Below are 26,218 nucleotides of genomic sequence, written 5' to 3'. Positions count from 1 at the left end.
GTCTTTATACTGTACTCCTTCTGCATCTGTAATTTCCCCACATTGGTACTAGAAGTAGGATAAGCAGTGATCTGATCATCTAGTGGATGGAGATAACACAACATGTACAACAATAATAGTGGCCATTTCCTGAGCCCGTTCCATGAGCTCGAGACTGTGCTAAATGTGTTTACTCATCAATCTAGCTCTATCATCACTCTGTGGAAACTGATGTTTACATCCTGACTCAGTGTCTTGTTACCAAATGTAACCATGACAAGTCACTCAACATTGCTGGCCCTCACTCTTAACAGTTCATTTCCTTAATCTCTAGCCAGAAATTTGCAGAGTAGCCTGAGATTGTTTCTGTAAGTTACCTGATTTCACTGAGGGCATTTTGGGGATGGGAAGGAAGGGGCATGTAAAGTCTCTTTAAATAACACTTGCCTTCTCAATTATACACAAAATCTTCAAACTTAACCCAAAGTACATTAGCTAATTGCCTTGAAAATGGCTATACTGTGAGTATACTGGAAAACAGTATATAGTTTGAATGTTAGACTTTTTTTTAATTTTTAATTTTTTATAAACATATATTTTTATCCCCAGGGGTACAGGTCTGTGAATCGCCAGGTTTACACACTGAATGTTAGATTTTTAAAACTATATTAATTTAGTTAGAAGATTGTTCTCTTAGTGATCGTGTGGGTTTTCTTTCTTCTTTAAGACCGTACTCTCTTCAAAGACAAGGACCATCTTGGATATTTCTAAAAGTGGTTAGAACGTAGTGGGCAATCAATTACTTACTGGACATAAGTATTTCTGTTTATGGTGTAATACATACTTGGTGACACAGAGTGTGTCCCTGCATTGGCTGACAAGAGTCTCTCGGTCATCTTCTCTCTGTGGTCGGACAGTAATTAATTCAAATGTATTGCGTCTTGCACAAAATTCTCTGTTGGCGGGTTCTATTTGATGGCTTGTACAATTGGCCAGATTTATCCTTCCTATGGGATTCTTTAAAAACAAATTAAAAAACAATAAACAAGACCATTTACATCAATATGCATTAAGCAGTATTTAAGTTGGTACAATCTAAAAATTTAAAAAAAGTCATCAATGTAAAGGTTGAAACTTAATTATAATAGGTTTAGAGAAACATATTTATTATATTATTATATCTTGCTAGCAAAACGGAAACTCAAAGTGCCAACTAGAGCTTTGAGCCAACTTAAAAAATAAACTCTTTGTTATGGAATACTCAAAACAGATGCAGAATTAAAAGAGCAGTAAAATAAACTTTCCATGTACCCATCCACCAGCTTCAACAATTAGAAACACAGATTACTTTGTAATTCTATTTATTTCTATTTCCCAGTTTGGGAGTAATAAATAATCATATTTGAGCAATAATATTAATTTCTTTGAAAATGAGATACTATTTATCATAAAATTCTATTATCAAATATTAGAAACAAAATCAAAATCACTATATTCCTGTGATGGCTTTCTATTACTGTTTTATTCCAGATTTAGGTAAGTCAACTATTAAGAAAAACAAAAGTGAATTCAACATATTTCTGGCTAAATATGTTATTAAAAATAGTATGAAACATTCTAGGAGAAAAGACAGACAAATATATGCCTTAAGGTATTTTAAGAGGGATCAAATCATAGGGAATGGAAAAGAATGAAAGTTTTACACACACACACACGCATGCATCTTGCAACAAGAACTTTTTTTTTTTTAAAGATTTTATTTATTTATTTGACAGACAGAGAACACAAGTAGACAAAAGCAGGCAGATAGAGAGGAAGGGAAGCAGGCCCCCTGCTGAGCAGAGAGCCCGATGTGGGACTCGATCCCAGGATCCTGAGATCATGACCTGAGCCGAAGGCAGCGGCTTAACCCACTGAGCCACCCAGGCGCCCCGCAACAAGAACATTTTTAATGGCTTAGTAAACATACTCAAAGGGGCATCTGGGTGGGTGTGGACACCAGCGGGAACCTCTACAGGAAACACAATATGAAATGCAGGGCTTTCAGCACTGACCAGAACTATTAATATTACCTTTCGTTTCTCATCATCTGGATAAGTCCAATAAGAGATACAATTTCCAGAAAGAACACACCATCTTCGATGCCAAGCACCAAAACCACTAACATCTTCAAATATGGTCTGAAAAGTCAATGAAATGTTAACTTGAGAAAGTTGAGGATCGATTAAATGATAAATCTACATGTTAAACTTCAATACGTTGATATACTTAATAGCTCAAAATCAACTTACATGATTTGCATCATCCTTTACCCTAATAATGAAACTCATTGATTGCTAATATCCAGAAACTGACCCAGATTTTCAAAATCATCTATAAGCATATAGCATTTAAGAATCTCCAGATATTAACCTCAAATCAATACCTCTATCTAATTTAGACCTTTTTAAAGCATCATATCCCAAACCAAATGCTCCTTAAACAAGAGAAAAGTGCTTTAAGTGATGTAGGGTAGAATAATGAGAATATCATACTTTATATGTTGACAAAACCAATAACAGCTTATTAAATTAGACTTATTTTATACAAAAGACTGGCATTTAACTTCTATTCAGAACAAAATAGGATTGGGAAAGAGTTCAACTCATGATTTTGTGCCTTGACGGATTACTTTGATAAACGTCAGAGCACCCCGCCTACTGCTGAGCCACAAAGCACAACAGAGTAGCATCTGCCGGCAGTCAGGTGGCTGCCGGCTCATGCCTTAGAAACACAAGCTACATTCTAAAGAGAGGTGAAGCAGTCATGTCCATCAAGGTCAGGACTCTGGGAAAGGTAACTAACTTGGGGCTTTTTTCCATGGAAGTACTTCTGCTTAAACAGTATAAGCTGGAGCTGCTCCCTGCCACCTCACTGTTCTTTACTTGTAGTCCTAATGAGCCTTAATCACACAGAAGTCTTTCCTTTGGACTTAAAAAGGAAAAAGACGTCCTTTAGGAAATACTATTTGAGAGAACAAAGCAAGGTAAAATGAAACAGTGCTAGAGATCAGAGGTTGGCAAACTTTTCCTGTGAAGTACCAGAGAGTAAAGATGTTAGACTTCGTGAGCCATCGGGTCTGTCACAATTACTCAATTCTACAGTAATGGTAAAGCAGTCATAGATAGTGTGCAAACAAATGAGCCCATGTTCCATTAAAACTTTATAAAAACAAGCAGCAAGCCACACTTTGCTGACCCTAGCTAACCGATCATCTCAAAGCACATTTGTGTCTGATTTCAGAATGCATTCGGCTTTTCCACCTTCACATGGATCAACTAAACTTTATACAACCCTAGGATAGCAGGCATATATTCTTCTTGATTCACTAATTTGTGTGAATTTGCCTAAAGTTGGCTTGAGTTAGAAGAGTACAAGCTCTAGCCATGGAGGAAAGTTACTTTGTGTGAAGAAATGTTTCTATGAGAGAACTAAGCCTGAAATTTATTAGCTTAGTTAATTACCCCAAATTAATTAGCTTGCTCTAGCCACATACCCTTTTACCCCACCTTTCTTCCTTCTTCCCCAGTTTATCCTCTTTCCTCCCCAAGGCATGTTTTTAAGCAGCACTGGCTCACAACCATTCAAGGAAAAAAGACAGGAATGTTGCTATTTCAATCTCAAGCACAAAATTAGCATAAATGACTCACCAGCTCCCTCTTATGTTTATGCTCACCCTTTACATCATAAAGCTAATAGATAAGGAAAAATTTGACGGGTAAGAAGAGCACATTATTATAATTATACCTGACTACAATCAGAGAAGAATAAGAAGAGGACAGCATTTTCATTTTTTTATAGCTGAGGAACGTTCAGGCCAAGAAAACTAAATGACAACACAAAGCAGAACTAGAACCTTCTAGCTAATCCGGAACTTCCTGACTTGCCGTTCATCGGTGAAGGCAGAACTAGACTAGCACCATTTTAGAATCACTTAGCAAGTTTTTTTGGTTGGTAGTCACCTTCCTTCTAGCTGTCCCTAACATACCAGGAAGGAAAACCGAACCAAGCAACTTTAGTTTCGATCGCTAGCTCTATTTTATAGAGGGTACAAGTAATTAAAAGGCACTGTTTGGCAGGGGATAGAATTTATTTGGGGAGTTCTGAGCAGTTTCTTACCACATTTTTGCAAATGTGGTTGTGATGAGAATGGGCTATAGGGTCTGAGACAGAGTAAACCTGAAGAGGGCTAACTAACACTAACTTGTTGAGAGCCCAGCTCAAAAATTCAATCAGACATCATATGCAAATGAACTAATGGTCACAACAATCTGTCAGTTGCTAAAGGTATCTATAGTAAAATATGAAAATATTTACATTAAATAAAGTCAGAAGGTAAACACTGCTTTCCATCAGAAAATGTATAAAACACTTTTTCAAAAACATCTAGTGCCACCTACTGGCTGTACATGTGAGCAAACTAAGGCAGTCTGGTCTACCATCCGGTTGGCCACAGAGCTCCTCTGTATCATTCAAATTCTTGCTTCACAAGAAAGTGAGGGATTAGATTTCCTCTACTTTGTGCACCATACCCACAATCTTCTGTGTACGCTATACATACTTTTCTCATCTGATAATCGAAAAAGTATATAGCCTTGAAAAAAAAAGTATAGACCCTTGAAACAGCCCAGAGGTCAGGGGTGCCGAAAATCCACATCTAACTTTTGACTCTCCCCAACCCCCACCAGAACTGAACTATTAATAGCCTATTGTTGGCCAGAAGCCATGTCTACAATAGAAGCAGTCAATTAACATATATTTCACATATTACATGTATTACAGACCGTGTTCTTAGGATAAAGTTAGTCAGAGAAATGAAAATGTTAAGAAAATCACAAGGAAGAACAAATACATTCACAGTACTGTATATATTTACTGAAACAAATCCATGTATAAATGGACCCACATAAGTGTTGTTCAAGGCTCTTCTGAGTAAGATCAATCCCGTGAACGATGGCTTGGGTTTCATGTCTTCTCACTCTCATGACCTCGTTCCACATATCACTCCTTAAATCTAGTGCAGGTTCCCCAGCCCGTCTTCAGTCTCTCTGCCCTATTAGAAGCCACCCATTTGATTTAAAGATTCTCAAGTCTCGCTGATCTTATTAAAATGTCAACCAAATCCTTCTTTCACCCTTACATAGCTCTGCAGGTACCACACTCTCTCCTCTGCAGCCAAACTTTGTTTCACAGAGCTGCTGGCACTCTCATTCCTCACCTCCTACCCTGTCCATAACCATCTGCAATCCAGCTTTGTTCTCTGCCTTGTAAAGGAGTCCCATGGTCTCGGATAGTAGTCCAGATCTAAGGTGAGCACTCCCTCTTTCAGAGTCTCTCTCGGCAGCCATGCCACACACAGAGCCCTCCCTGCAGGCCCCTTGGAGAGCATCTCTTTTTAGGTCTGTGGCTTAAATGTTAGTGTACCTCCTGGTTCTGCTTTGCTCAGCCCTCCCTGCACTATCTCTATGATGCAGATTTCCAAATCTTCATCTCAACCAAAATGCCCATCTTGAGCCTCAAACTCAAGATCTTTTAGAGTCATCTAAAATTCAGATCATTTAAACTTAACTCATCCAAACTTCCCTCCTTGGGGGATGAAGGAACTGGCATGAAAGAACTTTCTGGGGCAATGTTCTAGATCTTAATAGAAAATTGTGTTATAAAATGTATGCTTGTGTCCAAACTCAGGGATGTACACTTGAGATTTGGAGGAACATGCTAATGTCTCCAGTATACTTTGAAAATTCTTTCCCTCCAAAAATGGTATTTTCAGCAATGGCCAGAGGGGTAGCTAGAAGGATGGCTAGGTAGCAGAAACATGATAAAACAAGGAGAGTAAAACACGTTAAAAGCACCATCTAGATGGTGGCTATCTGGGTGTTTGATGTAAAATTCTACCAAACATTGCTGTATATCTGCAATTTTCCACAGTAAAATTCAGGGAGCAAAAAACTTTTCCCCAAATGTGCACACTTGCTCCTTCCCCCAGATCCCTTATCTCAGTGGCATCATGCCACCCAACAAGTTGTACAAGGCAGGGATCTAGGTGACATCCTTACTTCTACTTTTCCACCCCCTCTGCTGCAGTCAAAACCCCCACGCCTGCCCTCCCTCCTGCTTCATCTCTCCAGGACAGTCCCCATCAGTCCCCATCACCTCTCATGGAGTGACTGTCTCCTCGCTAATCTCCTTCAGAGCCACCCGTTTCCATCCTCCTCTCCGCATGGCAGGAAGAATGACTTTTCTAAACCTCAAATATATGTTATTCCTCTGCGTAAAGTCCTTCAAGTGTACTTGCTGGCTTCCAGATATAGTCCAAATTCTTCCAAAGGCCCTTTAGCCCTCAGCCCCGTCTCCCCTAAGTACACTGTCCTCTGCAGTCGCGCTCCTCACTGTCCCTCCTCCCCACACACACCCAGGCCCTAAGCACCGCTGAAGGACGCGCCACTCACTGTCTGTGCCCTCCTTATCTCTGGTGGAGGGGGAGAGGGAAGGGCACTCCAGGCTGGCTTACAGGCTCTGCCCTTCATCCGGAATACTTCTTCCCCTCTTTCTACCCGGCTAACTCATTCACCAGTTTACAAGCTACTTCCAGTGACTTTCTTTAACGCCCCTCCAGTTACCCCCCGGCACTCTATGCTCCCACCAATTACAGCACAGCATCGCACTTGCCAGTTTACTTGTGCTTTCTCCCTACTAATCTAAAAGCTTCTGAGGGGAAGTGTTATTTTTTTGTGGCCTGCCAGATTCCAGCACCAGCACAGTGACTGACACAGTGCGGACGTGCATTCATACATTTACTGAACCGATGAATCATGTAGTCACATAGGTTGTCATTTCTATGCGAAACCAAGTCTATACATCACAACATGGAAAAAGGAAAATACAGATTAAGTGATGTTACTTACCAGGAAACCTCTTTCTTCAACACTTGAATTTACTTGACATTTTATTTTTAAATAAATATGACCTTCCAAAGGAGATAAAAAGGGCACCTGTGAAGACAGGGGGTAAGTTATTTGCAAAACCGTTTCAAAGTGTGATTTTTTTTTCTTGATAAAACATGTATAAATCATGTTTTATGATTAAAGAAGATTATGCCTTGAAAGCACAGTATTTTCTAAAGCTGGAATGTAAAATAGGTGGCCCGAAAGTCTACTGGTTCCTTAGCAACAAATGCTTTTGAAGAACAAATTCATTCAAGGTAGAGTTTGATAAAAATAGAACCCTAAGTTCCAAGTGAATTGATAGAGAAAACATAGATTTAAGAAGAGATTACATGTGTTTATCCATTCTCCATCAACAGAATATATTCCACTGGTAAATTAATACATTAATACTCAGTAGTAAAGAATAGTGAGCTGCAGAAATGGAAAAGCTGATCCCCAAATTCATATGGAATTGCAAAATGTCCCCATTATTAATAACCAAAACAATCTTTAAAAAGAACAAAATTGGAGGAATCGTACTTCCTAACTTCAAAACTTAATCCAAAGCTACAGTCATCAACACAGTGTGGTAAGGGCGTAAAAGAAGATCTGTAGACCAAAGGAACAGAACTGAGAGCCCAGAAATAAACCCATACAGCTATGGTCAACAGGGTTGCCAAGGCCATTCAATGGGGAGAGAGCACTCCTATAAGCAAACAGTGCTAGGAAAACTGGATTTCTACATTACAAGAGTGAGGTTGGTTCCCTATCTTCCATCACATACAAAAATTAACTGAAAAGGGATCAGTGACCTAAACCCATGAAACTCTTAGAAGAAAACACAGGAGTCGATCTTCATGATCATGGATTCAGCAATAGAGTCTCAGATATGACACCAAAGCATGAGCAGCAACGCAAACAACAAAATCAATAAATCAGCAAAATTGAAAGCTTTTCAGTGAGGATTCTCAAAAACTTAAAAATGTAACAACTACATAGCCAAACAATCTTCTAGGTATTTATCTGAAAGAATTAAAACCAGAGTCTCCAGGAATATGGGCACTCCGGCATTCATTAAATTCTTCACAAGAATTAGAGGGGCAAACAACCTAAATGTCCCTCAACACATACAGACAATATGGTACAGAACCCTTTCTCTCCATTTCGGAGTATGAAAACTACTCTAGGCCACGCAGAGCCTATTCTTCTCCAAGTAGGAAGCTCGTCTTCCCGGCTCTCAGACTCTCCTGTGAATGTGCACGTTCCCTTTGGTGCCAAAGGCCATAGCCTGCAATTTGCACAGCAGATTTTGAGAGCAATTGTGTGTCTTTTCCATGTTTGTTCTCGTAGCCTACTGCCAACTTCTATCCAGGCATTCAACCAACAGTTGCTGAAAGGATACTCTTTGACCAAATAAATACCCAGTTTTCCTATTTAAAAAAAAAAAAAAAAAAAAGGAAAACGTGGCACATAGGTAACCCCTGGATTTTCAAAAATCTGCCCACTTGACTTTTACCAAAGACTTATGTTAGTACCTGTCTTTGCTAACTGAAAGAAATCTGAAGAGGATTTTCACTTTCATGAAAAGAGGCAAAAAGCAAAACGAGCATTTAGCGTTTGTGTTTGCAGCTAGCTGTTCTGGAGGCAGCGTGCACCCCAAACAGCAAGAGTGGCACCCAGCTCTTTCCCTGGGGACCACAATCAGCACCTCAGCACGAAGCCACCAGAACTCTGAACTGTGTCTGTGAGCATCTGTGCTTCGTCTCCATTTGTTCTGTGCATCTGTTAGCAAAACGTGTCTTAAGGTACCAGAAAAGCCTAAGAGAAGTTACTTTTGAGTGGAAAAAACTTTTTAGGTATAAGGCTAGTTTCCAACAATTCAGTCTTCCAACACAATAAAGAGAATTTAAAGGGGGGAATCTTGGCCAGAAAGTGTAGATTTCTAGAGACTAATTCCATGAGACAAACCTCTAGCTTTCTGAATTTAAAAAGTATAATGTAAAATCAAAATATTATGTGCCTCATTATCCTTCTTGTTATAAATTCCCTTGTTCTTTTCTTTTCCATGTTGTCAGTTTTAAGTTCCTCAGGCTCTCAATCTTAATTAATAGATTTCCACGTTGAACCCAGGGAATGCTACTGGTAAAAAGAATCTCATAAAAATGAGAAGAAAATGTTCACTCTTAACTCTACAGCTATAAAATGCTGACAGTATTATTGGTCAGAAGCTTGTGCCAATGGGTGAGAATAGTCACAAGATGGTCAATATCACTGCCCCCTGCTGAGTGTAGGAACATGGGAAAATGTATGAGCCTATTAGGTTTTCTGTTTAACAAAATGGTCTTGAAGATTTTCACACTTCTAAGATTATTGCTAAGATCTATAAAATGTAACTCTATAACTATCATGGCTGTAATTTTTTATACAGTGGGATATTTCTAAGAGAGGGGCGTACTGTTAATAATTATTAAGCCAATGGGCATACACCAGGATAGTTTTGGGCACAGCAGAACACCTAATCACTCTTCCTATAACCTTGAAATTCAACAATGCTAATTGGTTGTTTTACTTCACAACTGTTTGCCCTATTATTATTTGAAATGACATCTCTATTTCTGGTAAGGTGTAAATACCTATGAGGGTTCCTTTAGTCAAAAGATGGGCTTCGAGATATTATTCTCTCTTTATCTGTGAAAGTATAATAAAATCTATGGCTATTTTGGAGTCTCTATTCAAAGAAAGAATTTGAGAGCCTGTGACTCATGGCAATTCATAATTTAAATTGCAGGATATCAGATTTAACCTCAAATAGGAAGGCAATCGCTATCAGTGGTATCCTAAATCCATAGAGCAAACAGTCTGGGTAAACTTCAACAGAAATTCCATTCTGAAGGTGATCTCAAGAGATAACCTTTGTGACTGTTGTATTGTTGGTCACAGCTCCAATAAAATAAGCAAACACTCGCTTACATCACTGGAATCTGGTAGGATATGGGTGACTTGTGTGTTCTCTCAGTAAATGAAGCAGGGTTATTGTGTGAGTATAGACTTCCATTTTTCTCACCAACTGAAAGAACATCTAACTTAACTATTTTAAATATTCTCCTACATCAATTATAAACTATTAGAATAAACATTTGCTTCCTCCTGCCATTCATAAAAGCACATTTGAGACAAATTTTATATATGATTATATTGTATTTGATTCAGAAAGAGACTTAAGAGCATTAGACACAACCAATTAAATTGAGTGATTTGATTTTGTACTGAATCATGTGGTTGGCTATTTAAGTTAAGTTTAATTTACTTTAAGTTAATTTAAACTTTAATTTAATTTAAGTTTCTTAATTTCAAAGAAATTAAGAAAATGGAAATACCGGATTTTTAAAATTTGTAAATGTGATATTTTGAATTAAAATGGCACCCAAACAATTTTTCAAAATGAGTCTATTTAACATACATCATTGAAACCTCTTTCATTTTAAAGATTAACAAAATCTCTTACATGCAGAAATTGGCATTTTGTACATTTCTATATACCCAGGGAATGCTTGTAATTGATCTTTGCAAGGCTAGTAAAAATCCTAAAAAAAGACCTAAGACATATGATTATATTTAGTATAATTTTAGTGTTCAATGCATTTTAATTTCAAAATCACTAAACAAACCATCATCTACATAGCAATGTACCTATTAGCCAACTGAGACCAGTTTTATCTGAAACATTACCATAGGTCTTTCCATATACGGGAGGTCAACAATATTGAATACTGAGTAAATACTGAATACTGAATACTAAATAAACAAATAAATACTGAATACTGAATGAATACTGAATATTAAATACTTTTGTTTTTAGACAATTGAATACATTTTAATGTTAGTTATTAATTTGGTATTTTAGTAGCCAGAAAATCAAATAAGTGTCTACAGAATCTTAAAGAACTGTAACGTGAAAAAAATATAGAAGAAAAGCCCTAGTACCAAACATGCATGAAAACAGGAAGACTGTCAAAAAAAGCTTAAAAGAACTATGAGAATAAAGAAAAAGATTTCCACCTGTAAGAATCTAAAGAAAGAATAACGTATATCACGTCCTTAATTATTTTTAAAATTACCAAGAACACATAAGAGTGGTTAGTGAAATGAATACATTGAGCCAAAACTTCAGGATTGATTTTTTTAAGCTCATTAGTTTCAAGCAAAGAAAATATAGCAACCTTTTCCTGGAACATATAGCCCAGTAGTTCTCGCTCTTTTACATCATAATTTATCTAAAACAAACAAAATAAAAGACAAAAAGAAAAAAAGACCCAAGATCACTCAATTTGTTAAACTAGCTGTATTACTAAATTAAAAGTTATATACAATTTTAAAATTAGCATGTTAAGATAAAACACATTTATGCGTTAATAATAATCAAAATTTAAAGGTAGTCTGTTTTTTCCCTATTAACTAAAAGACAAATGTTTCATAGAAATTTAAAGGTAGATTGTTTTAATCTAACCTTATATTCTCTACTGGGAAAACAAGATCCCAGAGAAATGAAGTGATTTGCTCAATGTTTAAAAGGAAATTACTAGCAGGATCCGTACTAGAAACCAGACCTCCAAATTTTTATACTTCCTCACCTCCATATTCTGACTAGGAAAATCTCTTAAAATATTTAACAATATCCCAGTATTATACCACAGAAATCAGTCCAAGGACCAAAATTTGCTACCAGGTCTCTCACTCTTTGAATGGTTTCATTGGCTATTAAAAGTTTAGTCAGGGGCGCCTGGGTGGCTCAGTGGGTTAAAACCTCTGCCTTCGGCTCAGGTCATGATCGCAGGGTCCTGGGATCGAGCCCCACGTCGGGCTCTCTGCTCAGCAGGGATCCTCTCCTCTCTCTCTCTCTCTCTACCTGCCTCTCTGCCTACTTGAGATCTCAGTCTGTCAAATAAATAAATAAAAATCTTAAAAAAAAACAGTTTAGTCATATCACATTATGGTGAAAAAGCACTCAATAGGGACAAACACTGAACTTTGAAGCTTTTAATTTGGGGAGGAAAGTATGGGAAAGAAGTCCCTTTGATTTATGAGTACTCTCTAAGAAACTAACCTATCCTTCCCTATATTATCAAAACTAAATCTATTAAATACTATTCATTTCAAAATATCAGTTCAAATGGGCAAGTTACCATGTTTAAAACTGTAAGCTTAACATCTACATGCAAGAAGTAATACTCTCATAGTCAGAAGTAACATTTAGAATAAATCAGTATACACTGTATACAAAGCAGTATACACTGTATACAAAGCAGTATACACTGTATACAAAGCAGTATAACTATTAAATAGAGAGAAGAAAGAAATACTTCCAACATCAAAAATGTAGGGACACCCACGCCTAGTTAAAATTTACAATTCTAAGAACATACATTCTCACCCAAAGATTTCAAATACTTGAAAGCCCTGGGGCATTTCCATTGACCTAATTTTTCTAAAAGCAAATAAATACATAAATTTGGAGTACCTTGTCCAGAGCAAATTTAGTGTTTCCTACTGAAGACAATGACAGCATATAAGATCCAACCAAGGCAAAGTTGCTGGTGCGCACAGCATTGAGACCTCCTGGACTGGCCATGACTGGAGAGAAAGGAAAGGAAGTTTAGTTCAGAGTGACTTTTGTGAGTGTAAATAACAATTCTTCACCACAGCCCAACAGAAAGAAATTAGGTTGTCACAGAGAAAACTGCCTCATTCTCCTCCATCTCTAAAGAGTGAGAGAAAACAATTTTCCTAAAAGAGATGTGAAAAACCTTCATTGCTCTGGTCTAGGATGACGTAATTAACAGCAGAGACTGAATCTACAAAGTTCTTCTCAGTTACCTTCTTATGCCAAGAAGAAGAGACCAGAAGCCCAAAGGAAGTGAGTGAAACCAGCTCCATTCTAATCCCCTCCGAAAAACTCAGGCCTAAAGCCACTCTAGAGAATGCCTTTCCTGGCTTCCTGGCACCTTCTATTGTGAACTAGAAGGATGCTTCTCTGACATGATATAATGCGAATCATGATGAGCAAAGTTAAAAGAAGTAAAGTTCACAGTGTGGAAAACACAAAACCAATCTACACAATGACAGAAGTTGGGGTGAAGAACGGAGCCAGCAGCTGCAGCTGTAGCCAGGGGACTGGGTATCACACAGCTACTGCCTCCTAGATGGAGCCTGAATGACGTGAGGCCGGGCGACAGCTGAGAGCCTGCCATTCTGCCCGGTAATCTCATATATTACTAAAAACCATACAGAAAATATTACTCAAAGGAGACTAAGGTGAACACTCATCAAGATGCCCATATGTATAAAGCATGTGCACCACTGCTTAACTCAATTCCTTATTCCAGTGTTTGAAACAGTTCAAGATTCACTCACCTGAAGAATGAAGGCTGCTTTTCTAAAAGAAAAAAAAAAAATCGGAATAAAGAAGTATAAGTTACTTCCTTTATTCAATACAAAGATTTAAGTATTAAACATTAAACTCCTTAACACTGCAAAGGCTACACTTCAGAAAAAAGTATTTTTCCCCTTCTTAAGTATTAGATTTTCTCCCCAGTAGTATATTTTAAAGATTTCTACAGTGCTAAGGGATTAGAAATGGCTAACCAATTTACAATCCTGTGTGTAAGATGCAGATTTCTCAATGGAGCTAAATTTTTTAAGAATTTACTTACTGTGGTTATAGATGTGAGAAGTCGTTTTGGAGTAATCGCCTAGAAGAAAAGATTAACAGTGTCTTTCCCAGTGTCTTTCCTGCTAAACATTATGAGTCAGAGCTTAAAACTAACCAACCTTGAGATACTCTCACATAGAAAATAATCCTGAAATATGAATACATTATTCTTGAGTCCTCCATTAAAGGCTTTCCCTATATTGTCATTCCTGCTTTTATTAGAACTAAAATAAAATTTTGCTAGATGATGACTTAGGAAAAGCACAACTCAGAGCCAAGACTGGGAAAGCTAGAAACTGACATGCAGACACTACTGTTTCTGCCTGCATGTCAGTCCCAAGTGCTGGTTAACCAAGAACATGGCAGGCAAGAGTGCAGAAGAAAGGCCTGAGACACATTTCAGCACGCTATCAAAGCTGGTTGTCAAGTAAGTGTAGAGCAATTAAAACTGATACAGCTATTGTTTCTGATAATAATACTTCTACCATGTTTTTCATTCTCACCTTAGACTTATATGCCTTTTTCTTCTTATCAGGGCCTGAGAGATCTTTCTTTTGTACCTACACACAAACCCAAAGCATAATTAGTTTAAGAGTTAATATCTCTAAGGAGAACATAATATTGGTTATTTGGGAAAGCTTTCACTACTTACCAAGCTATAAACTTCAATATTTATTTCAAAGTCATTGGACACATCTTGTCTGGAAAAATAAATAATTAAATAAAACAGTAAGGAAAACATTGACTTAATGCCATTAAAAATGATGCCCCCTAATAGTGTTGCAATATTTTGGGATTAAAGGAATTCACAGTGTTTATAACTACAGGCAGTTTTATAAACCATCAAAGAACATAAAAATTAGTAAGAGCAGTCTATTTTTCCTATAATACAAGCCAAATCTTTTCTTTGGTATTTTACAACTCAAGATCTTTAATAAGTACTTTTTTTCTAATTGGATTTTGATTCTGAATTTTCATAATAAATTTACAAATTTACTAAATACATCTTTTCAGTGAGCTGGAATATTAAGTACGTTTACGATTTAAAACATATATACATAAAAATTAAGGTCCACATTTTATATACATATTTATTTATTATATATTATATAATATATAATGTGGACCTTAATTATTTTTATGGTACATATGTAATATGTATTTATATTTTATGTATTTACCAAATCATTAAGTACCTATAGTCACATGCAAGAAATGTGCTACTCATTGGACAGAAATACCAGAAACATATAAAAGATTTAAATCAACAAACTGAAACGGAGTCATTTGTCCATAGAAGAATGTAGATACCACATTTCAAAGACTATACATTCCATCTGTATTCTCTATTAAAAGAAAAATGTGTTTAAACCATCAGAAGCCTAATTTACTTACAGAGTAAATGTAGTAGTGAATGTCAGAGCATCACCATTAAGAGAATTTGAAGTACATGCTAATGGTGTGGCTACCATATTTTCAGGTCCTGCTTTTAGTATAATTAAGAAATAGTAATTTGCTGCATCTGCAAAAAGTAATCACATTATGTAATAAGCACAAGCAAAGTCAGATTTGACTAATCAGCATTTCAGAAAACCAAAGGAAAAAGTAAAACTGCGACCGATTTATGTAATTTACCTAAAAATTACTAAAATCAACTTTCCAGATACAAAAAGCTAAGTAAGATACATAAGCAGACAGTCATAATCATCATCAATAGGCCTCATCAGGGTGTCTTCCTATAATTTATATGAACTGAAATGACATCACTCCATATCCCTCAGTTTCTGCTGACTTCAAATTTTACCTATTGATTCCTAATTCTTTAGCTGACGATATATTGTTCAACAATATAGGCCTCAATATGTTCCTTAAAATATTATATTTCTGTGAAAGTTCCTTGGAGATAAATTCTAATAAAAACATAAGAGTGTTTCTTCACCATGTTAGTAAATACCCACGTTTCAAGGTACGTATTATATTACCAAGATTTCTTCCAGACCACACCAAAATCAGACAACAGCAACAATCAGAACCTATGTTACCTTGTTCCTAAAGAAAGCTCCATTCTTTATTTTCCTTGTAGCTTAAATTCACTTCTTACCCATGTCTAGCCCTCTCTCTCCTCAAACAGAATGGCCCATGCAAATGAAAACATAAAAGAATCTTAAAAGAACTACACCAAAATTTAATGAAACTTTGATTTTTATTAAGTGTGGTATAATTACCCTGCCCTCTTTTTAGATTCTGGTGCCATATTCTCCTTTGCCCACTTTGCTATGATTTATCATAGCACACACATTTAGGAAAGTTTACTTATTCAATCTAGAGTAACAAAGGCAATAATAATTTCAATAGAACCATCTTCACTGTGGTGGTCATCTTCACCTCTACAACTAATAATTTTTGACAGAGATAGATCACAAGTAGGCAGAGACGCAGGCAGAGAGAGAGGAGGGGAAGCAGGCTCCCGCTGAGCAGAGAGCCCGATGCGAGGCTCGATCCCAGGACCCTGAGATCATGACCCGAGCCGAAGGCAGAGGCTTTAACCCACTGAGCCACCCAGGCACCCCAGGTTGAATTTTAAACAGAATAAAGTAGATTCTCTTCAATGTCCCATTACTTTCCACAATAAAACTAAATAATGAAAGTTGAAATGATGTGCTATATCAAGACATCTCATCTTGGGAAAATACTTTATGTTCAAAACTATGTTTAGGGCACCTGCGTGGCTCAGTTGGTTAAGTGTCTGCCTTGGGTTGAGGTCATGATCCCAGAGTCCAAGGATCCATCCTGCATCAGCCTCCCTGCTCAGCAGGAGTCTGCTTCTCTCTCTGCCCCTCCCCCATCACTTGGTCCTCTCTCTCTCTACCAAATAAATAAAATCTTAAAAAACAACAACAACAAAACACCTATGTGTAACTCACCTCCTTTCAGTTAGAACCCTGTTACCGTGTAGATCAGCAACCCCATATACGCAATTTTCTCTTGGTTATTTTTATGAATATATCTTCATTAAAGGAACTAAAGCCCAAGATAACAAGCTGTGCATCTTTTTGCATGCTCTACTTGCTCCCATTTGCATAATTCCTATCCAGGTAAGGCCCATAATTTAACCTAGGACCCAGAAGTGATGCAAATAAAAATCACCATACCTGGTTTCTGAACCGTACCACAGACGAAATCTGCTTTTAGAGGCAAGCGGATTTCTGACAAAGTAACTGATCCTTTGGATGGGACAAATTCACTTGGGGCAATGGGACCAGCTTTATTCTTCTTCTGAGGCCCTTCATTCTTCAATTTATTCAACTCATCAATCAAAAAGGCTCTCTTCTCAGCTATGTAAAAATATGCAATATCACAAATATGAAAACTGTAACTGTTTGTACATGAGACCAACTCAAGAAAATGTACTTAAGATCAAAGACAAGATCAGTGCTTCTTTATAAAACAGGTGGTAGTAGTTGGGTAAAACCTTGACTGCTCATCTTTTTATAATGTCTTTATAACTTAATGCTTGAACTTTTTGCCAGTTTTCTCGTATGGTATAATCTCTGTGCACTAACATGCCCTAGCATTCTTCAACACACATACACAACTAAACTCACGCACTTTTTTTTTTTAGCTCCATGAAGATAGTTAGGTGCTAAGACAGAGTGTATGTATACGAATACACACACACACACACAGACACAAACACACACACATATGTTCATATATTCATTTTTGGCATACTCTTCACAACTGCATATCTTCAAATGCATTCCAATTCTTTCACCTTTTGTGCAAACTCCATTTTATGTGCAGAGCATTCACAAGTGTCATAAGAAACACACAAAAACACAGATCAACCGAAATAGAAAAAAGCCCCTTCTTTAAAATAGAGATTTCTAACTATCCTAGACAAGAGTCTTGTTTCTAGTGTAGCACACGTACTTGCAATGAGGAGAAGTCTTTCCGCTTCAGCTTCTTCTAGTGACCCTTTTCCATGATCTTCGTCAACACAACAGTTAAGGGCCTGGCTAGCTTGATAGATGACTGTCTGCTGCAAATTTATTTCATTATTGAGTTCCTAGGGAAACCAGCAAAAGGAAGAAAAAACTCACATTTTTAATTGCCATTTTCACTTTATTGAAACTTCAGTTCTAACTAAGCCTGTTGGATAATTTCTGAAATATCCAGAGAGTAAAGTCAAAATGTTATTATCTCACCATTCAAGTGTCTACATTATGCACCAAAAATATTCAACACGCTGTAATAATTACACTATAAACAGTCTTTCTCATGAAGACTTTCCACTCATACTTATTAAAATTATAATTGGGAGTACATTCAACAAAGTATAAAGATTTAGACATTATTTGATTCATTTTATTTAAATTATATATATTTATACTTTTAAAAATGCCTTCCTTAGCATACAAGAACATCTAAGAGCAAAAAAATTTCACACTTCACTACCATCCAACTTAGAGTTGGACTTTAAGGATATATGACAAACGTTTAAATATTTCAGAAATATCTGGGCGCCTGGGTGGCTCAGTGGGTTAAGCCGCTGCCTTCAGCTCAGGTCATGATCTCAGGCTCCTGGGATCGAGTCCCGCATCGGGCTCTCTGCTCGGCAGGGAGCCTGCTTCCCTCTCTCTCTCTCTCTGCCTGCCTCTCTGTCTACTTGTGATTTCTCTCTGTCAAATAAATAAATAAAATCTTTAAAAAAAAAAAAAAAGATTTTAAATATTTCAGAAATATCAAACAATATCAAACAAGCAACATTTCCAACAGAGAAGTCCTTCCTTTCTCAAGTTACACTGAACTCAAGAGCAATTTACTGAGCTCTAGTGTATCAGACAATGCCCTAGTCACTCAGGGTATACAGATGAGTAAGGCTGAGCCCTTGTCCTTAAGGAGTATACAGTCTTGTACAGAAAAACATTCCAAAGCTCCTTTCCACAGAAGTACATACCTGCATTTTCTGTTTGATATTAACTTGACCAGGAAAGCCATTCTTTTTCTCATCTAACTTGGAAGTAACGTCTTCCTTCCGAACAATCACCTGCTTTATTGAAGGACGTTCTGTTTCTTTGAATCTTTGAGATCTATATGCATCAATGCTTCAGGAAATAAGGTATACTCTATTAGAAATCCAGCAACACACTGAGCACTCTCTTTTACTGAACAGGTGGAATGCAAAATGCCATTTGGTAAAAGAGAGGCTGAAAAAAGTCATTCCAAAGTTTTATAGGTGAATTATTAATAACATTATAATACAATTTGCTATATCTAACCATGACCCTTAGTGACTGAATCCCTTCTGAAACGTTCTTACCTATAAAGAAGATCACGATCTTCAGAACCAATGCTATCACCTGACTCAGCTCGAGGGACACGGGTTCTCTGGAATTTTCCCGGCTTTGGACTTTCATCACTTACACTGCTGTCTTTCAATTCCAATCTCGGTGAGGAAACCAAACTCTGCAGTGAAACACATGAGGTATTAGTAGGTTTTATGGATGACATGGATTCTAAATGATAATTCTGAGGAAATGAATAAATTCTCTATTATTAGAAAATAAACATCCAATAAGCCAACTGATGCATCATAAAACCAAGCCCAACTAAAATAAGTTCCTAAATAGTAAATGAATAAAAGTTCAAAGATAGCTAAAACCGGGGTGCCTGGGTGGTTCAGTGGGTTAAGCCTCTGCCTTCAGCTCAGGTCATGATCTCAGGGTCCTGGGATCGAGCCCCAAATCAGGCTCTCTGCTCAGAAGGGAGCCTGCTTCCCCCCCTTCTCTCTCTGCCTGCCTCTCTGCCTACTTGTGTTCTCTCTCTCTCTCTCTCTCTCTGTGTCAAATAAATAAATAAAATTTTTTTTTAAAAAAAGATAGCTAAAACCTACATCTGCAAGTGTCTTAAAAAATATTTCTAATTGCATCAACTCGCCAAGCTGCAGTTATTCAATTTATGGTGATAGCTAATAATTGTAGTTGGCTGTCCATAAATGTTAGTTCTCTGTCTGGTGCTAAATACTAATATACTAATGATATAATATTCACATCAGCCTGAACTAGTTTTAACCTCCTTTAACAGGTGAGGGAACTGTGGTAAAGAGGTTGAATACAGAAACAGCCAATGGCAGAGCCCAGACATCTGGCCTTTTAAACCATGTCATGCTGTGGATTTTATCTAAGGTCACAGGAAATCACCAAAGCATTTTAAGCTCTCTTTTAAGAGAACTGATATCAGAGTTCCAGAATTCCCCTGGCTACAGAGGGCCAAATCCCCATGTACCAACTAAAACAAAAGGGGATCCCATTCTAACAGTTTGTATCCCAGGCCTGTTAACATTCCGTCTTTCCTTACCTCTGGACTTACCACACCAACTGTCTGTGCTAATGGAGCGAGTAAAGACATGGAGGAGATATTCAGTGCATCTTCCTGTTCTTCATGGTCCATCTCCTCTTCGCTCTTTTCCATATCTAGCTCACCTTCCACCAGGACATCACTGAAGATGTCATTAATCACTTTTGAACTATTGATATCATCATCATCATCCACACTCATCTCAGTTTCACGTACCACTTCTGAAAAAGATTGCAGTAGGTGGATTCTGTGACTCAGATCTTTAAGAATTAAAAGGACAGCAGAGCAGATCTCACGTTCATGCGCTTTCTAAATATACAGTAAAGCAATAAAGGTTGAAACTGTCGAAAGTTGAGTCAATGCTTCGGGTTTAAGAAAAAATATTAAGGAAGAATGCAAATGGCAAGGTAACAGCCAAAGGCTTCAGACTCACGAAAAATGTTCTTTCAAGTCACTCTTTTTCTATTGTTGGGGAGTTCCCTTTCACATGGCAGTGAATAATAGGGAAATAGTAACATCACCTAAGGCAGGGGTCCCAAATAGTCTTCAAGAGCCACTTATTCCTCTAAGAGTGTGGAAGAACAACACATTTCCTTTCCCTGTGAAAGTGAGTGATGGCCTTAATCAGATTTTCACAGGGGTCTATGACCTAAAGATAACTGTTAAAAGTGCTATCTCTTTGTGCAAGCTAGAGTATTTCCTAGTTAAAAGAGAAAGACAGAGAGAATTACAAAATCAGAAGACATTTTGAAATACAAGACACTATATATTTGAATATGTGCTTCTACCAATATATTAATAGGAAATAAAGCATAAAAAACCAACCAGTCTGCTGCTCGACCTTTGGCTCTGATGTTACTTTTAAAGACTTATCCTCTTCTAAAAACAATGTGATTTTCAAAGGGCTAGACTTCGTCATTTCACATTCAGTGAAACCTAAAAAAATTGTAAGAAAAATCATATTAGATTATGTTAAGAACCTAGAATTTTTCAGTTAAAGAATCTTATGTATTCTTTTTTCGGATTATAAAACTATGCATTTCAAATCTAGAGATGTATGCAGAATCCCCCCAAACAACTGTCCTCTCTTCACATTCCCATTTATCTCTTCCTCCCCAAAGAGAAAGGCAATGTCAATATTACAAGGTTACTGCTTGTTCTTCCAGTTTTGCCCCTATGTATGCAAATATGAACATCCTTTTGTTTTATCAGAAAGTAATCATACTATGCATTCTGTTCTGCATTTTGTTTTTCATTAAAAAAAAAAGTGTCAATAAGAACACTTCAGAGATTAGCAATATAAGAAAACTACCTCAACATAATAAAGGCCACAGAGGAAAAGCCCATAGCTAACATGATACTCAGTAGTGAAAGACTCATAGTTTTTCCTCTAAGATCAGGAACAAGGCAAGCTTGGCCACTCTTACCTCTTCTATTCAGTGCAGCTTTGGAAGTCCTAGTAAGAGCAATAGGCAAGAAGAAGAAATAAAAAGCATCCAGATTGGGGCACCTGGGTGGCTCAGTAGGTTAAAGCCTCTGCCTAAGGTTCAGGTCATGATCCCAGGGTCCTGGGATCAAGCCCCACATCCGGCTCTCTGCTCGGCAGGGAGCCTGCTTCCCCCCCTCACTCTGCCTGCCTCTCTGCCTACTTGTGATCACTCTCTGTCAAATAAATAAATAAAATCTTTAAAAAAAAAAGCATCCAGATTTGAAAAGAATTAAAATTACTTCTGTTCATAGAATAAAATACTTAGGGGGAAAAAAAAAGTGAAATACTTAGGAATAAACCAAACCAAGGAGGTGATAGATTTATATGCCAAAAGCTACAAAACGTTGCTGAAAGACATTAAATAAGACACAGATAGCTGGAAAGACATCCCATGTTCATGGATTGGAAGACCTAACATTGTCAAGATGTCAGTACTACCCAAGGCAATCTACTGAGTCAATGCATTCTTATCAATAACATTTTTTGAAGAAACAGAAAAGTCTATCCTAAAATTCATATGAAGCTTCAAGGGACCTTGAACATCCAAAATAATTCTGTAAAAGAACAAAATTAGAAGACTTACATTTCCAGATTTCAGAACATATTACAAGGCTACAGTAATCAACACATTTGGCACAAAAACAGATCCATAGACCAATGGAATAGAAAGAATAGACAGCCACGAAACAAAACCTTACATATTTAGTCAAATGATCTTTGACAAGGCTGCCAAGATGATTTGGCGGGGAAGGAAAGTCTCTTCAACAAATGATGTTGGGAAAACTGGATATTCACATGCAAAAAATGAAGTTGGACCCTTATCTGACACCATATACAAAAATTAACTCACAGTCGATTAAAGACCCAAATAGAAGACTCAAAACTATTAAGGTCCTATAAGAAAACATGGAAGGAAAGCTTCATGACAATGGATTTGGCAATTTCTTGGGAGCGACATCAAAAGCACAGGCCACAAAAGTACAAACAGACAAATGGGGCAATATCAAGCTTAAAAACTTTTTTTTTTTTAAAGATTTTATTTATTTACTTGACAGAGAGAGATCACAAGCAGGCAGAGAGGCAGGCAGAGAGAGAGAGAGAGGGAAGCAGGCTCCCTGCCGAGCAGAGAGCCCGATGCGGGACTCGATCCCAGGACCCTGAGATCATGACCTGAGCCGAAGGCAGCGGCCCAACCCACTGAGCCACCCAGGTGCCCCAAGCTTAAAAACTTTTGTGCATCAAAGCATATATTCAACAGAGTTGCAAAGAAAACCTACAGAATGGAGGACAATATTGTAAATTATATATGTGGTAAGAGGTTAATGTTTGGTTAATATAAAGAACTCCTAAAACTCAACAACAAAAATAAAATATCCTGATTAGAAAATGGGCAAAGGACTTGAACAGACATTTCTCCAAAGATGATATAGAAACAGCCAACAAATATATGAAAAGATGCTCAACACCACTAATTGTAAAGGAAATGGAAATCAAAATCACAATGAGCTATCACCTCACACCCCTAAGGATGGCTACTATCAAAAAACCAGAAAGTAACAAGTGTTGACAAGGATGTGGAAAAACTAGAACCCTTGTGCTGTGTTGATGAGATAGTAAAATGGTATGAGTGCTACAGAAAATAATATAATGGTTCCTTCAAAATACTTAAAATAGATCCACTGTATGATATAGCAACTCTACTACTGAGTCTATGCCAAGAATTAAAAGCAGGGTCTCAAAGAGACATTTGCATACCTATGTCCCTAGCAGCAGTACTCACAATAACCAAGAGATGGAAGCAACCAAAAAGTCCACTGATAGACAGTGGTTAAACAAAATGTATATATACATGATGGAGTATTATTCAGCCTTAAAAAGGAAGGAATTCCAGTCACATGCTAGGACATGGATAAACCTTAAGGACACTATGGTAAATTAAATAAGCTAGTTATGGGGTGCCTGGGTGGCACAGTCAGTTAAGCATTCAAGTCTTGATTTCAGCTCAGGTTGTGATCTCAGGGTCATGAGATAGAGCGGCATGTAGGGCTCCATGCTCAGTGCAGAGTCTGCTAAAGTTTCTCCCTCTCTCTCCAGCCCTCCCCACTGCACTCTAGGTCTCTCTCTCTAAAATAAATAAATCTTTTTTTTTTAAGCTAGTTACAGAAAGATAATACTATATGATTATACTTATATGAGGTTTATAAGGTGGTCAAATTCATAGAAACAGAAAGCAGAATGGTAGTAACCAGGGGCTGAGGAGAGGAGGAAATGGGGAATTGTTGCTTGATTTATATAGTTTCAGTTCTAATGATGAATAAATTCTGGAGCTCTGTTCCACAACGATGTGAATGTACTTAACACTACTGAACCGTGAACTTAAAAACTGTTAAGATGGTAAATTTTAGTAATGTGTTTTTTACCATAAATTTAAAAAACAAAAAAATGTTTAAGTGTCTATGATATGTTAAATGTCATTCCATACAAAGCTCACTTATTGTTTTAAGCAGCTACATAATATGTGGGGACATGGATTTAGCACCATTTATTTAAACAGTTTTCTGCTGATGGACATTGAGGTCATTTACACTTTATTACGATTACAAACAGTGCTGCCATTCATCTCTTTGAATAATCATCTTTGCGCGGTAGTTTTAAGAATTCAACTTATAGAAACACTTATAAAGAAAATAAACTAAAGAGCATGCACACTCCATAATTCAACAGATCTTACTGAATCTTTCTCAGGGAAAAAAAAAAAAAGAGTTGTACAGTGATTTATCCTCCCATGAAGAGCATGAACTCTGAGTCTGAAAGGACTACTAAGGAAGAAGCATATTGCACAGCTAGAAATGAAAGAATGAGTAGCAATAAAAATATTAATCTATCTTTTTACATTAAAGCAGTATTTCTGCTTTCCGATGCAATTTCCAAAACTATAGTAGATGGAAAGCTTCATTGTAAGTGGAGCAGAAGTAAAAAATGCTGACCTGTAGGTTCTGTGTTGGAAGGTTTTCCCGGTGTCTGATTTTCTGTCACCTTTTCTGTTACTGGAACCGATGGGGTGTTTGACACAGCTGGATGTTTTTTGAGGGGGGTGTTCTGACAGTGAATTTCCTAAAAAAGCAAATGAAGATGTCATTTCTCAACACTACAGATTTTTTTCTTTCTGCATGTTATCAGGTGAAACAAACACGAGTCATAATTCTATATAAACTTCCTCAAAACAAAATAATGTATGTGAAATATTTAGAACACAAGAAATGCAATGTTTAGAACACAAGAAACCGTTGATGCTGGCTCAGTATTCTCTGTAATTCCCAGGATGTACTTAAAGAGACTAGGAGGCAAGAAGGAAAATTTGTATTGGAGTAGTTTTACATAAACTGATTAAAGTGCAAGGCACACACAGAAAAAAGCAATTCCCCTAGGCCACTTATCTCATCCCAAACCTATAAAATCTACTGACAGTTCCTACATCAAGATTCCCCTTAACATTTACTCAGTGGGTAAAAGGCAAAGAAAATAAGAACAAAAACAGAATGTGGAAGGAAAAAAAGGAAAGAAAAAGAAAAAAAAATCACTCATCTGAGTCTTTCTTAATCATTGACAAGGCTGTGGGAGACAAACATTCATTGTTTTTGAATCATGGGTTTTATGATTAAAGCAATAGAAGAAATAATCAAACAAGAGTAAGAAGAACAGCAACTAATGCTTAATAGAGCCTAATATGCACCAGTCACCTTTCTAAGCACTTGACATTATTGCCTCCCCAATCCTCCCAATAACCCTGCAAGTTAGGTACTATTACTTCATTCTAAAGAAGAAAAGATAGAGACACAGGAGTTAAATGACTTGGCCAATAACTGGGAGGGCCAATTTACAAACCCACATATTCTCATTCCATAACTAGTTCCAGACTATTTTGGCTCTTAAGATAGAAGGAGCTGTTGATGCATGTACACAAAGTAAACTACCGAATGTTGCGCTGCAGGCCTGACTGTGCCGGGAAGGCACAACTCCCCTACCATCTTCTGGGATACACACCCTGACAACATAAGGGACAGCCCCTCCCAGCTCCCTAATGGTAATTCCACACTCTTAGTAATTAATTCTCTCCTCCTGCTCCCGCCATCCCTGCTTCTGCAGTCCCAGACCTGCCATCCTCTGGGTGGTTTGCATAGCCACAAGTACCTTCTCGCCAGCATCCTGGCCCCTAGCTGCATAAATGCTTCCATTTCAGAGACCCCCACCACCATTCCAGTTCAGCCGTGCCCTGGAGTCAGCCTCTTCCCCCAAACCCTCCAATCTCTCTTACTCAGGAATTCCCACCAGATCCTACTCTTTGGCCTCATGGGGACTTCTGGCCATTTGATGCTTTTCTTCCTGTTACTCTCACCTATTTTCTTACACCTCCATCCTGGTTAGAGCCTTCAGTTCAACCGCAATCTCACCAATACCTTCAACTCCCTCACCTCAACTATACTTCCATTCCTCATGTCTAGCAAACTCCATCCCTGGAACAATCACCTTCTCCATGTTTATATCCAGGTTCTTTGGACAGACCTAGAGTACTAGGACTGTATGCTCTCATACCCCCACTTGAGTCTCCACACTACTCTTCTGTCCTTCTCTTTCTGGGTCAGTTCTCCCTCCTGTCCTCCAGAGTATCACATCTGTCACCTTCCCTTCCCTAAGGATGAACAAAACAGAGGT

The 26,218-nt window shown here is 37.5% G+C and overlaps 1 protein-coding gene across 3 annotated transcripts in view; it reads right to left on the bottom strand.

Annotated features, from left to right (window-relative positions):
- ANLN (anillin actin binding protein) overlaps positions 1–26,218 on the bottom strand; it is a 48,746-nt gene that overhangs the window by 1,998 nt on the left and 20,530 nt on the right. Inside the window, exons 8-24 of one of the 3 annotated variants that reach the window (XM_013051042.2) lie at positions 24,493–24,619; positions 20,842–20,952; positions 20,029–20,237; positions 18,980–19,125; positions 18,617–18,764; positions 17,590–17,725; positions 16,809–16,991; positions 15,052–15,178; positions 14,309–14,357; positions 14,160–14,216; positions 13,658–13,696; positions 13,359–13,380; positions 12,466–12,578; positions 11,168–11,221; positions 6,927–7,013; positions 2,052–2,159; positions 824–996 (exon numbers count right to left, since the gene is read on the bottom strand). In XM_013051042.2, coding sequence (XP_012906496.1) covers positions 824–996; positions 2,052–2,159; positions 6,927–7,013; positions 11,168–11,221; positions 12,466–12,578; positions 13,359–13,380; positions 13,658–13,696; positions 14,160–14,216; positions 14,309–14,357; positions 15,052–15,178; positions 16,809–16,991; positions 17,590–17,725; positions 18,617–18,764; positions 18,980–19,125; positions 20,029–20,237; positions 20,842–20,952; positions 24,493–24,619 — 1,889 coding nt within the window. Of the gene's footprint in view, positions 1–823; positions 997–2,051; positions 2,160–6,926; positions 7,014–11,167; positions 11,222–12,465; positions 12,579–13,358; positions 13,381–13,657; positions 13,697–14,159; positions 14,217–14,308; positions 14,358–15,051; positions 15,179–16,808; positions 16,992–17,589; positions 17,726–18,616; positions 18,765–18,979; positions 19,126–20,016; positions 20,238–20,841; positions 20,953–24,492; positions 24,620–26,218 lie in introns of all 3 variants that reach the window. The other 2 variants (XM_013051041.2, XM_004741971.3) reach the window with 2 other exon arrangements.

Source organism: Mustela putorius, unplaced genomic scaffold (assembly GCF_011764305.1).
Source record: "Mustela putorius furo isolate JIRA1106 unplaced genomic scaffold, ASM1176430v1.1 tig00003845_pilon_pilon_pilon, whole genome shotgun sequence".
Classification (NCBI taxonomy): domain Eukaryota; kingdom Metazoa; phylum Chordata; class Mammalia; order Carnivora; family Mustelidae; genus Mustela; species Mustela putorius.
The sequence above is the reverse complement of the archived record's forward strand: the minus strand, read 5'-3'. Positions and strand labels throughout refer to the sequence as shown.